General features: G+C 35.7%; 1 protein-coding gene across 1 annotated transcript in view; it reads left to right on the plus strand.

The window, feature by feature from the left end:
* Positions 1-14,049, plus strand: part of LOC132156757 (MAM domain-containing glycosylphosphatidylinositol anchor protein 1-like) — a 270,738-nt gene that overhangs the window by 178,598 nt on the left and 78,091 nt on the right. Inside the window, exons 5-6 of the mRNA XM_059565763.1 lie at positions 5,841-6,037; positions 7,349-7,481. Coding sequence (XP_059421746.1) covers positions 5,841-6,037; positions 7,349-7,481 — 330 coding nt within the window. The remainder of the gene's footprint in view (positions 1-5,840; positions 6,038-7,348; positions 7,482-14,049) is intronic.

Raw genomic sequence — 14,049 nt, forward strand, 5'->3', positions numbered from 1 at the left:
TGGTTTATGAGGATACACTTGACTATTGAATGTGACTCAGAAGTGGACTATAGTTTAACAACACTTGTGTGTGTTTACTCATGGTTTATGAGGACACACTTGACTATTGAATGTGACTCAGAAGTGGACTATAGTTTAACAACACTTCTGTGTGTTTACTCATGGTTTATGAGGACACACTTGACTATTGAATGTGACTCAGAAGTGGACTATAGTTTAACAACACGTGTGTGTGTTTACTTATGGTTTATGAGGACACACTTGACTATTGAATGTGACTCAGAAGTGGACTATAGTTTAACAACACGTGTGTGTGTTTACTTATGGTTTATGAGGACACACTTGACTATTGAATGTGACTCAGAAGTGGACTATAGTTTAACAACACTTCTGTGTGTTTACTCATGGTTTATGAGGACACACTTGACTATTGAATGTGACTCAGCAGTGGACTATATTTTAACAACACGTGTGTGTGTTTACTTATGGTTTATGAGGACACACTTGACTATTGAATGTGACTCAGCAGTGGAGTATAGTTTAACAACACTTGTGTGTGTTTACTCATGGTTTATGAGGACACACTTGACTATTGAATGTGACTCAGCAGTGGACTATAGTTTAACAACACTTGTGTGTGTTTACTTATGGTTTATGAGGACACACTTGACAATTGAATGTGACTCAGAAGTGGACTATAGTTTAACAACACGTGTGTGTGTTTACTCATGGTTTATGAGAACACACTTGACTATTGAATGTGACTCAGAAGTGGACTATAGTTTAACAACACTTGTGTGTGTTTACTCATGGTTTATGAGGACACACTTGACTATTGAATGTGACTCAGAAGTGGACTATAGTTTAACAACACTTGTGTGTGTTTACTCATGGTTTATGAGGACACACTTGACTATTGAATGTGACTCAGAAGTGGACTATAGTTTAACAACACTTGTGTGTGTTTACTCATGGTTTATGAGGACACACTTGACTATTGAATGTGACTCAGAAGTGGACTATAGTTTAACAACACTTGTGTGTGTTTACTTATGGTTTATGAGGACACACTTGACTATTGAATGTGACTCAGCAGTGGACTATAGTTTAACAACACTTGTGTGTGTTTACTTATGGTTTATGAGGACACACTTGACTATTGAATGTGACTCAGAAGTGGACTATAGTTTAACAACACTTGTGTGTGTTTACTTATGGTTTATGAGGACACACTTGACTATTGAATGTGACTCAGCAGTGGACTATAGTTTAACAACACTTGTGTGTGTTTACTTATGGTTTATGAGGACACACTTGACTATTGAATGTGACTCAGAAGTGGACTATAGTTTAACAACACTTGTGTGTGTTTACTCATGGTTTATGAGGACACACTTGACTATTGAATGTGACTCAGCAGTGGAGTATAGTTTAACAACACTTCTGTGTGTTTACTCATGGTTTATGAGGACACACTTGACTATTGAATGTGACTCAGAAGTGGACTATAGTTTAACAACACTTGTGTGTGTTTACTTATGGTTTATGAGGACACACTTGACTATTGAATGTGACTCAGAAGTGGAGTATAGTTTAACAACACTTCTGTGTGTTTTACTCATGGTTTATGAGGACACTTGACTATTGAATGTGACTCAGAAGTGGAGTATAGTTTAACAACACGTGTGTGTGTTTACTCATGGTTTGTGGGGACATAAGGTTTTCAGTATACTGTTAACACACAAGTGTTTTTAACAATAGTGTACTGTGAATCACATTTTGTAGCAATAAGAGAAATTAACTTTATGTCTTTTTATAACGAATGAAAAACTAAATTGACAAAAGTGTTAACAAACCTCTTTAGCAGAAGTGACTTCACTTCCTGTTATGGCTGCAGCGACAGGCTCATGGACAAACTGGAAGACAGAAAAAAAGAGAAAGGAGGATTAATGTGACTCAGAAGTGGACTATAGTTTAACAACACTTCTGTGTGTTTACTCATGGTTTATGAGGACACTTGACTATTGAATGTGACTCAGAAGTGGACTATAGTTTAACAAAACGTGTGTGTGTTTTACTCATGGTTTATGAGGACACACTTGACTATTGAATGTGACTCAGAAGTGGACTATAGTTTAACAACACTTCTGTGTGTTTACTCATGGTTTATGAGGACACACTTGACTATTGAATGTGACTCAGCAGTGGAGTATAGTTTAACAACACTTCTGTGTGTTTTACTCATGGTTTATGAGGACACTTGACTATTGAATGTGACTCAGAAGTGGAGTATAGTTTAACAACACGTGTGTGTGTTTACTCATGGTTTATGGGGACATAAGGTTTTCAGTATACTGTTAACACACAAGTGTTTTTAACAATAGTGTACTGTGAATCACATTTTGTAGCAATAAGAGAAATTAACTTTATGTCTTTTTATAACGAATGAAAAACTAAATTGACAAATTTGTTAACAAACCTCTTTAGCAGAAGTGACTTCACTTCCTGTTATGGCTGCAGCGACAGGCTCATGGACAAACTGGAAGACAGAAAAAAAACTGAAACAACTGGATGATATTAGTATTAATACTTGAATATCATTTGGGAATATTCTACCTTGTACATATCCTGCCCACACTGAGAATGCCAATGCAAGTCTTTTCCTCCATAATTATATGTAATCTTATCATCTTTATTTGTCTTTTATAGCAAATAGAACAAAGATGAGGCTTTCCGTCCAGTAAATTATTTTTTATTTTACCATTTGGCTTTGGACTGTCTTTACTAGTCTCCCAAGAGAGCAGTCGTCAAAGGAGGCATCGATGCTATATGGGAAAAACTAAAGTTATTTCACTAAAGTTATGCTCTAGAAAGGAATACATCATTAGTTATGTATAACCCAGTTATTATGTCTCTGTCGTTCCCGATTTTGACATGTATTTCTGCATCTTTTAAAGGATTGAGTCCTCTGGTCCAACAACTCAGACTCAAAACAAAATATCATGTCAAGTCAATCACAGATAAACAGTGTAATATTGATTCAGTACATTATATATATATATATATATATATATATATATATATATATATATATATATATATATATATATATATATATATATATATATATATACATATATATACATGTATATATATATATATATTTTTTTTTTTTTGTTTTTTTTTTGTGCATGTAGGTATGTATATATCAATAAATAAAAAGCTAAAAATAACACTACAAAAATAAACTTATGTTAAACTTTCATTAAAAAGATTTCATCAATAGCTATATCTCCACTGTGGAAAGCTGCTTTATAACAGAAAATCACAGCAGATTGTCTCTAGCAGGCAGCATTTAGATTAGGTCAAAATGAGATCAAAATGTAATATTTGTTGATCTTTTTTTTTTTTTTATCGACGTTGATAATGTGAAATCATCATTTTATATCACTTATTTTACTTTTTAAATAAAACATAAATTCAATTACATTAATTAGATTGCTTAATAATGCATTACTCCTAACAATGGCCCTGTTATTGGTTAACTTTTCTCTTTAAACGCAAAGAGAAACAGTAGTAGGCAGTGGTTTTGGTGTAAATTTCACGCTCCAGTCTCAAGGCCGTGGCCAGGGGATCGAGAGACAAGCGTCCCCGCATTAGAGTGCACCTCAGCCAGCTAAACCGGAGAACTCTCCCGCTCACACCATGTAAACTCCCGCGACCGCACCAACACGACATTAGAGGAGATTGTTATTCAGATGTCAATCTACGTTACTGTATTATCAATATATATATATATATATATATATATATATATATATATATATATATATATATATATATATATATATCTTTTTAATGCAGTGACCTAGCCATGTGCTCTGCCCAAGGCCACTTTATTTCACAATGATATTTTAAATTTAAATTAAAGTATTTCTTCATGATTCCCACATTTGTTGTGATCTAATTTACATTATCTTTATTCTACATTATTTTACAAGCAGCGCTCCTCTTAAGCGCCATTAACGTTACAGTTTTAAGTGATTAAATTACATCAAATGAATATTTGACAACTAAAATTAACGTTGAGGAATCGCGGATTTCATGTATTTAAAAAATAAAAGATATGAAGTACTTACTTTTTCACCGTAGATGCTGCTGCTTTGTTCACCGAACTGCTCTTCTTGACGTACGCTGCGTGTCTGGTATTTCCATTCGCGGGAGTGTTTCATTTGGCGCCAATGTGTGTGTAATTTGGCGGCAATGTGTATACATTGCAATACCAATTCCTACAGGGGCGCTGTTCCGAGTTTGCACATACACAACATGGTTTATGAGGACCATGTTTGTAAAGGTTATAAAAAAGGTAGGGAGTGTCTTAACAGTAAAATAGCAACATTAATTAATAAAAGCAGTAATGTAGTACACATACAAGTATTAATAGTTTTTTAAATTATTATTAGACAATAATTATAACAAGTTAAAATTCCCGGATTACGAGACCACTAAAATTGGTCTCATAAACCGATTGGTCTTGTAATGCTGGTATGTAAACCTGAAAATTGGTCTCATAAACCACATATGCCAACACACACACACACACACACACACACACACACACAGTCATACCACTGCACAGGAAATTGTTGGGTTAGTGTGTCATTCAAGATTTTCTCCTCTGGCCTGTGGTCATCAGATTAGCTCCAGACATCTAATAAAATTGAGTGATAATTTGACACGGTCATTGTGATGTGGGTTAGTGCTCTCACCGGATTAATCTCTGTGGAATTGGCAGGGAATTCCCTACGGATCAGCACATTTCCCAGTCATTCTCTCTCTGACGGATGTGATGTTTTCATTTGGGGCTTTTTATTGCCGTTGAAATTACTCAAGCATTATGCTTAGATTTCCTTAAGAAGCTAAAATAAAGCCATTCATGTATGCTCTCTGTTTCTCTCCACACACACACGCGCACACACACACGCGCACACACACACACGCGCACACACACACGCGCACACGCACACACACACACACACACACACACACACACACACACACACACACACACACACACACACAGGACTGTGTGTGAGTGTTAGAGAGTCTTTTAGACAGATTTCTGTTTAATCATTGGGAATCACTGAGCAGCGAGAGGTCAGAGGTCAGACTGGGTTACACAGTCACAAACATTTAACCTTCACCTCGCTTTCTTCTGTGTCTGTTACTGAGCTCTGCGTGATCTGTGTGTTTTGGTGTGTGCACGTCTGGTTAGGCACATATTGAAGTAGCCAGTGTATTTTTAATTCATATTTATTGTTTATGTTTATTCATATGAACATTTTACTGCAATTTATTCATATTTCCATTTTTCTGTGAAACATGCAGGGAGATACTATATTCACTATATTCTCTGAGCTTTTTTAGCTATTTAGTATCGAAAATCTAAAAAAAAAAAAAAAAAAAAAGCACTAAAACTAGTTTAAATACCATGCATTAAAAAGTCTTCAGTCTGAAGCCAGAGATCTTTTGGTCTTTAGAGACCATTTATTGCATCATTCATTCAAACAATGCAACTCTTTGTGAAATGGCTAACCAGCTATTCAGATCCATCGAAACTTTGGTGAAATCTGTGTGTAACAAAGAAAATAGCGTGCTGACTGGTTGTTGAGTTAATTGCCACCTTCGGTACAGTGGAAATAGTGGTCTTGTCTGAGACAACGAGATCAAGACTCTGATAATTATGGGTTCTGTGAGCATTTACCTCTCAGATTACTCCATTAAAGAGATTACATTTTCCCAATCTAAGTGAATTCTCTTTCTTTCTGTCTGCTCTCCAGATCTGGATAAGCCTGTGCTCACAGTGCACCAGACGGTGGGTGATGTACGAGGGAACTACTATCAGGAGAAAACAGTGTTTTTACGCTGTACGGTAAACTCTAACCCTCCTGCTCGCTTTATCTGGAAACGAGGAAATAAACCAATCGAACAGAGCAAAGACAACGGAGTGGATATCTACGAGCCTCTGTACACACAGGTACAACATTATTATGGCTTCTGTTGTTGTTTTAGTGAGGTAATTATATTTTATAGACCTTAAACCTATACCTATACCTTTAAAATACCTTTTTTGTTTCTGTAATTTTCTTTTATATTTACCTTTTTTGTGTGTGTGTGTCTCTTGGTGTGGCCAAAGGGAGTTTAAAATCCAAGTTTAAGTTAAGTTTAGCAAATTTTGTCCCCAAATTTAAGTAAATCCCAAACCTCTCTTACACCAGCTGGACATATATTTCTCTATAGGCCTTATTTGCCCTAAAACAGAAAATAGTTTAATTAGAGTTAATAATCATTGGAATAGCAGATAACCACTGGAGACCCGCTCAATCGCAGAGAAACATACTCAATAAATCAGCGATCCATCAGTGATGAATTCATAATCTGAGCACTTATTATTAAAGAGCCGTTTGAAAAAAGTGGGATGGATGGAGATTGATGGCTTTGCTATTAATAATAAGGATTATTCATTTTCCTGATGGACGCAGTCAAAAGAATTAGATGAATTTAAAATTCGTGAACTCATTCTCTTTTTATCATGCACACAAAGTTGACATTGAAAAATGACATTGCTTGGAAATACAAGGGTCATTCTCAGGAAACAATACGTCACCTTTTGTGCCCCATTTGTGCTCGCATGAATTACTACTGACATATTTTACATTATACAGAGCTTAGTCTCATTATTTGATGAACTGAACCTTTGTTTAGTGTGTAATGCAAAGGAAATTCTGTACGTTTTTTTTTTTTTGAATATCAGCAACATTGAATGTTCCAGTTTTAACCCAATTGTATTTGAATTGGTAATATCGAATTTAATGTAGTGTATTAATGATGGCTGATTTCGCTGGTACTTGTGTCTAGTGACAACTACTACTACTAAAATGTTTGCTTTTTTTGACATTGGAATGCTATTAAAATGTATTAATTTACATCAGATTTAACCCTGTTATGCTGTGACATTTCCTGTCTCTGACATCATATTTGAAGAAATTACATCATCACGGTTGGTTTCAGTTAAAGTCAGCTTCTTTATATTGCAACCGTTATGAGTGTTTTTTATTTTTTTGTAGCATTTCATAGATTGCACTTCTGTTACACTCTGTGATGCCGCAGGTGGGAAAATGTTTTTCATATTTTAAATATGAATTACTCAGCAGTCAAATTATACAAAAAGAAGGATTCTAAAAGCACAAATGGCACTGACAAACAACATTTTGTTGTCCTTATGTATAAATGCATGTTTTAATAACAGATGTGCGATATGTGTGTGTGTGTATGTGTGTGTTTGCAGGGTGAGACAAAGGTGCTGAAACTGAAAAACCTCCGTCCACAAGACTTTGCTAATTACACCTGTCAGGTGTCCGTCCGGAACGTGTGTGATATTGCAGACAGCTCGGTCACCTTTCGCCTTACCAACACCACCTGTGAGTTCCCGTTTACGCTCAAACGCTCACATTCACTCTCTTTCACTCATTATACCACAGCTGCAGTGAGTTTTGTGAAAGTCATGCTTTTTTTATTTTGCTCATTTTATTACATGGAAAAATGAATTGTGTATGGAATTTCGTTTCTGCCGTTAGTTTTATAGAAACCGTAGAAGTCTTTTCTTCTTCAGTTCTTTTTATTATTTTTCTCTTCCAATGTTCCTTATCTCCTAGATATGTGTTGACCTGTCAGGTTTAATTTACCCTTCTTTGATTATATCTTCACTTTTCCTTCTTTTAATCTTGCGTTCTTTCTCTCGTTCACTGTCTGTCAGCGCTGTGGAGATGTTCAGCGCAGAATAATACAGGAACAGTGTGTCTTTGATCATGTTGGTCTGAGAGTATGGGGGATTTTTCATTGTTAGAATAGATTTATGAGAGCTGTGGCCAAGTGGTTAGCACTCATTGAGCTGTTCACAACCTGTCCAGATCTCATTCCCTCCTATTCTTGCTATCATTTTCCTGTTTTCTATTTCAATTTGAATAAAAAAAAAGTGAAATAATGGAATTTGAATTAGAAAAGATACAAAGAATATAAATGGGACTGATATTAATAGGGTTATATAAGTTGTAAAGGGTAGATCAGACTATATGCATTGTGCTGCTTAACGTTACTTAAAAAAAAAGTAGTAAAAGTGTCCCTTCCAGCACCCAAAACTAGCCGTCTTTTGATGAGAGTCTTAAACAAGGACTGGTGGGATGTGGTCCTGTTCCACTTTACATACACTGAGTGAAAGAGAAGTTTTATAGTGACAGGACACTTATGACACTTTATTCGCCTGTAAGAACACCTTGTTCTGCGCGTCATACATCATCATGCTATTTCTACGTCACTGCGCATGCGCAGTACTTTTCAGTTTCGGTTTTCAATCCGATCAAGTGTTTACATGTCCTCTCACTCAGATTACAAAAGGAATAAACCACCCCTTACAATCCGATTGAAATTATAGTCGGATCTGGCCGATTCAATCCGATTGACGTGTTTACATGTGACTTTTTTATTCTGATTGTGCTTCTAGTCCTATTACGATTGGATTAGTAGGGTCCATGTAAACGCAGCTAGTGTCACATGATCCTACAGAAATCATTCTAATATGCTGATTTGCTGTTTAGGAAACATGAAAAGAGGAAACGTGGAAACCAAGACGGATTTCTTTTCAGGATTCCTGAATCAAAAAGACCAACATTTATTTGAAATAGATTTTTTTATTTTTATAAATGTCTCTACTGTCACTTTTGATCAACCTAATACATCCTTGCTGAATACAAATATTCATGCTTTTCATGAAATAAGAAAAAAAGAAAATATCCTTCTAATCAGTAGTAAACCTTTGTCAACTTTACCTTGTGACAACTAGCCCCAGTTGTCACATGATGAGGTTTCATAAGGTATTTTAAGTAGATGATATTTAACACAGAAGTCCTATTGAAGCTTTATCCTTGTTTAATAACATTTTCATCATCATCAGAATAAATTGTTTGTGTAACCCGTAATGATTCGAATTAACAGCAAAAGCAAAAATACGCCTGTGACCGGCAAATCTTTGCTAGAACAACAAAAAATGCGACTACAATATCCAGTGAAACCCTTTATGAATTAGTCATGTAAAAAACTTGTTTGTTCGTGTTCGAATTAGCAGCATTAAGAATTCATGCTCGAGAAACGAGTTCAAAGCTCGCAGAGAAAATCTAAAAGTAGCCCAAAAATTCCCCCCTCTGTGTGTGTCTTTATTTCCCTTGTTTCTCGTTCTCTCTCTTGTGATGAGTTTGAAAGGCTGTTGATTCTCCTCTTTCTGCTCTCTCCACTAGAAAGGCAGCTGTGAAATAGTCAACAGAGATGAGTGAGTCTGGAGTGACAATATCAGAAGTCTGTACCTCTTGCACAAATACACACACACACACACACACACACACGCACACACGCTCCGCGGCGCCCCACCAGTGTCCTGGCCTGTGGAGAAACAACACACTGCTGCAAATTGGAATTTGTTTTCCACGTGGCAGGAGCGTGCGACTCATGGACACGCAGCTCGTCGCCGAAAAAACAAAACGCTGATTTGTTTTTCTGTTGATTTCATTTTCTTTCTTCTGAACTGACGAGCAGGAAGGGGGCAAGATGAAATTGGAGAGAGCAGGAGAAACATGCGTCGGACGCTGCGATGAAGTTTGAGAAGTTGGCTTCTTTAGAGGGTAGAGTGAAGGAGACTGCGTCTGTGCAAAGGATTCGATGCGCTGTTTTAAATTACGGGTCGATCGTGACGTGTAACTCCAAACCTAGCTGGTCAGCGTCCACTTGTGTAAAGGTCAGAGCTCAGATCAGAGAGAAAGACCAGCTTTAACCCTTTGTCCACTATGGTGTTTGGTATATCCTATTATATCCAAACCATCATGGCTCATCATCCGATTTTCTTTGTTCTATAGGGTTTTTCTCTTATACACTACCATTCAAAATTTTGGGGTCAGTAAGAAATGCATACTTTTATTCAATAAGGAATCATTAAATTGATCAAAAGTGTCATTAAAGACATTTATAATGTTTCAAAAGGTTTCTAGTTCAAATAAATGCTGTTCTTTTGAATTTTCTATTCATCAACAAAATAATCCAGGTTTACACACACACACACACACACACACACACAAATATTAAGCAGCACAACTGTATCAAATCAGCATATTAGAATGACTTCTGAAGGATCATGTGATACAGTAGACTGGAGTAATGCTGCTGAAGATTACATTTTACAGTATATTCCAATAAAAAAATGTTATTTTAAATTGAAATAATATTTCAAATGATTAAAAAAATCTTACTGATATCAAATTTTGAGTGGTAGTGTACATCATTCTGGTATCTATTTATAACAACATTAATTTAACATCCATACATTTATATTTGATCATATTAAAAGATATATTACGAAATGTTAATTCAAAAAGGAATACAAAGTATAAAATATATTCTTTGTATTCTTGTTATATTTTCCCTTTTTGATTTAACATTTAATGTTTCAGATTCAGATGATTGTCTGTTGAATCTGATTTTCTTTCGGTGAAACAAAAATGGATTCCTAGCTGTCATTTAGAAGGTTTTTGCATTCTTAAACAAATTTTATATAAAAATGACTCAAGATATAGCGTATTATTTAATGAGATGTACAAAATCACTGATATTTCTTTTGGTTGGTTCATCATGCTGGACATTTAAGGTCATCTAGCATGGAATCTAGCATGGAATAAAGTATTTCATGCACATTCCTCTGTTGTGTACATCACATTTTAGCATATGCAGTAGGTCATCATTATTCTGTATATACAAAAGTTTCCATGTTATGATTAGTTAATATTTTGCCTCACCTCAGCTGTGGTTAAACCACTGCAACCCACAGTGTCAACTGGCTTGCTGCTTTGATAGAAATCCGAAGAGACTCAAAAAGAGTCTGTTTGCACTTGGTTCACTAGTATAAAAAATGTATCATATGCCATGTTCATTTAAATCAAAGGCAATTTAATGACCTTTATCACTGATTAAATTTTAAAAACCTTTGGGATTTCAGCTCTATGCACGTATCAGAAGATAAAAACAAATACACATACTATACTTTTATTACTACGTCAGTGTTTTGTGTTTAATTATATGTTTATGCACTGCATAGTTCTTGTAGACATACAGGCACCATCTGTACAGATCATTCAAGAGGAAACAACTGATGTAACTCAATCTCGCTCAAATGAAGCTTTAATTGGATAATTGTATGGCTGGGATTGAAAGAGCTGTAGAAGATCGGGAAGAGAGAGAGATTGTCATTATTCAGAGAAAAGAGCCAACATGGTGGAACATTTTTCTTTTACAAACAATTTTCCACCCTCTTGTAATGCTTTCATATTTTCTTTTTAGCCGAATCCCACTACAGTGGCATATGATAACCTGTCGTTCTGAATGCTTTAGGAGCATCAAAGTAAAGGAGCAGTAGAAATTAGGAGAGGGTCTAGTACAGACAGAGTTTGAGGCATCATGCTGAAGCCCCACTCACACTGCTAAATAAGATTTTATTCTGTTTTTGACAAGGAATTCATTTTCTTGCTACCTAAAAATGTATATTTGGGAAGGGGAAGTGTTGTTCGAACATGAACTGCAGCAGTGCAGTTTATGCACCTAGACAAAAATAGACAAAATGAAGAGAGAAACCACACATACTAAAACTTAATTTATCTGGCTGATATTTGATTATAGTATCTTGTAAGATCATGTAGTTTCCCATTTGATAGAAACTGCCATTCACTTTGGATCATGTCACCTGGCAAAATGTCATTTTGACATTATTTTCATGATAGCATATTTCCACGTAATTCTCAACCTAAATACAAATACAAAACAAACAAAAAAAAATTATTTCAATAAATAAATAAATACAATTTCATTAATTCACTGGATTATACCTCAAAAATATGGTGCAAAAAACATATACATGTAAATCACTTTGTGTGTGTGTGTGTGCGTGTATGTGTGAGCAGGTACTTGTCTTCTGTATTTCACTAGAACACAGATTGGAGAGTTACAGAGTTGCTTTTATTCAGCATCTGATTTGAAGTAGTTAATAATCTGTATTTAGTTAGACAAGGATGTTCTTGTGATATATTTGTCTGTAGTTGGTTGAGGACTGGAGAGATAATTTTTTCTGCTATTATTATGCCATGGATGACCAGGATTAGATTTTCCCCATGTGGGTCACACACACACACACACACACACACACACACAGAACAGGTAGCGTCCGGTAGATTGATTTTTGTATCGTAATCCTGATGTTGTATTGAAGTTGATTCGACCTGTTAAAGACACTACAGTAAATCATTCTCCCTCACGCCAGCCATGCTCTGATTCTGTTGTATGAACACACAGTGTGTCTTGTGTGCGTGTGTATCGACAGCTGCTCACGACTGTATTGACACTAGATGGATTTGACAAGCTATGTGACATATGGTTGATGTTAAGGAAAATCTTTATTTGTTCTCTGAATGTCAGCCATAAATCTCAGCTTTATATCCCATATATATCACTATATAGTTATTCATACTGAAATTTCATTGAAAAGATAATTTTTTTATACTAAATAACCATGCGGTAATATTTTTGAGGGTATAATCCAGTGAATTCAATACTTTATAAATGGAATGTACTTAATCTTATTTGATTGCTTTTTCATTTTTTACTGGGAATAGATGGATAAGCAAATGATCAGTTTATTCATAGCAAATTAACGAAACGTCTGAGTTCACATTATATAACATTTGACTTACAGTAATGCAGATTTGTTCAACCGTGTTTGAAAACAAAGCGATTATTAATGCATTTTGCATCTTTGGGGCACTGGCACCCTATTTATGTGGTCGTTCCCATTAAAAAAGTGTCCATCCATCCATCCATCCATACATACATACATACAGGGTATTGACTGGATCAAAAGCTTTATTTGCCTCTACAATCAAGTATGTCAATCAGTCAAATGTCTTTGTGCAACTGGTGTCACAAACTGCCTACTGCTTTGATGTGATGTAATGTACTAAGATTCAGTCATATTTCCTTTTATTGGTTAGACTGCTCAAAAACAACCCCATTTAAATGAATCCTCATTATCTATTGACAGTTTTTGTCTATTAAATTCAAACTACCTTCCCTCAGTTAATTATAGTTTCCCTGACTGGCACTTTTGTAAGTTTATTTTACAGTATGTTTTCTCTGAAGTGCTTTTGTAATCTCCGTAGGCTCTATTTGTTCATATCTAGAGGGTTCGAACGCAAATGTTTTGTTTGTAGCTCAGATTAGGGGGGTGAGTTTTTGGCGGCGGATATATGTTAATTACTGCAGTGTGGGTTAATGTGCACTGCTTAACATGTGCTAGTGCTTTAGGGGTCATTGTTTCCCTGTTAGGATGAGTCTAATAAAGGGTTGGTTAAGCATTGGTTAGCTGTGTTAATGTATCTCTGTCTCAGCGTTTTTGAGCCATTAGCTGGCAGTAATTGGCTAGGCTTAATGGCACAAGCCTGGACCCCACAGCAATAGAGATGGCGGATGTCCAATCTTTCTATACTTGTTGCTCTGGTGATTTTCTCTCCCACACACACACACACACACACACACACACACACACACACACACACACACACACACACACACACACACACACACACACACACTGTATGCTTCACTGGTCACTGACACATATTTCCTTCCTTCAGTCCATTTGTGTTTGAAGGAAAAACAGAGAAAGAGGTGCTGTTGAAAATAACATACTACTCTTAATATCTCTGCGGTATATATTATGTAGACTGTCATTAGTATGTGGGATCATTAATAAAATATGCACATAAAACACCAGAAGTGACCTACTGTATATTCGAATTGATGTGCTTTAAACAATTGAGCATGCTGCATCCCATAATGCAATGCACTCGACATGCATTATGATGAATGAACCTGAAGAAAAATGGGGATTCTTACACTGCAAAA

This window comes from Carassius carassius, chromosome 14 (assembly GCF_963082965.1).
Source record: "Carassius carassius chromosome 14, fCarCar2.1, whole genome shotgun sequence".
NCBI classification, from domain to species: domain Eukaryota; kingdom Metazoa; phylum Chordata; class Actinopteri; order Cypriniformes; family Cyprinidae; genus Carassius; species Carassius carassius.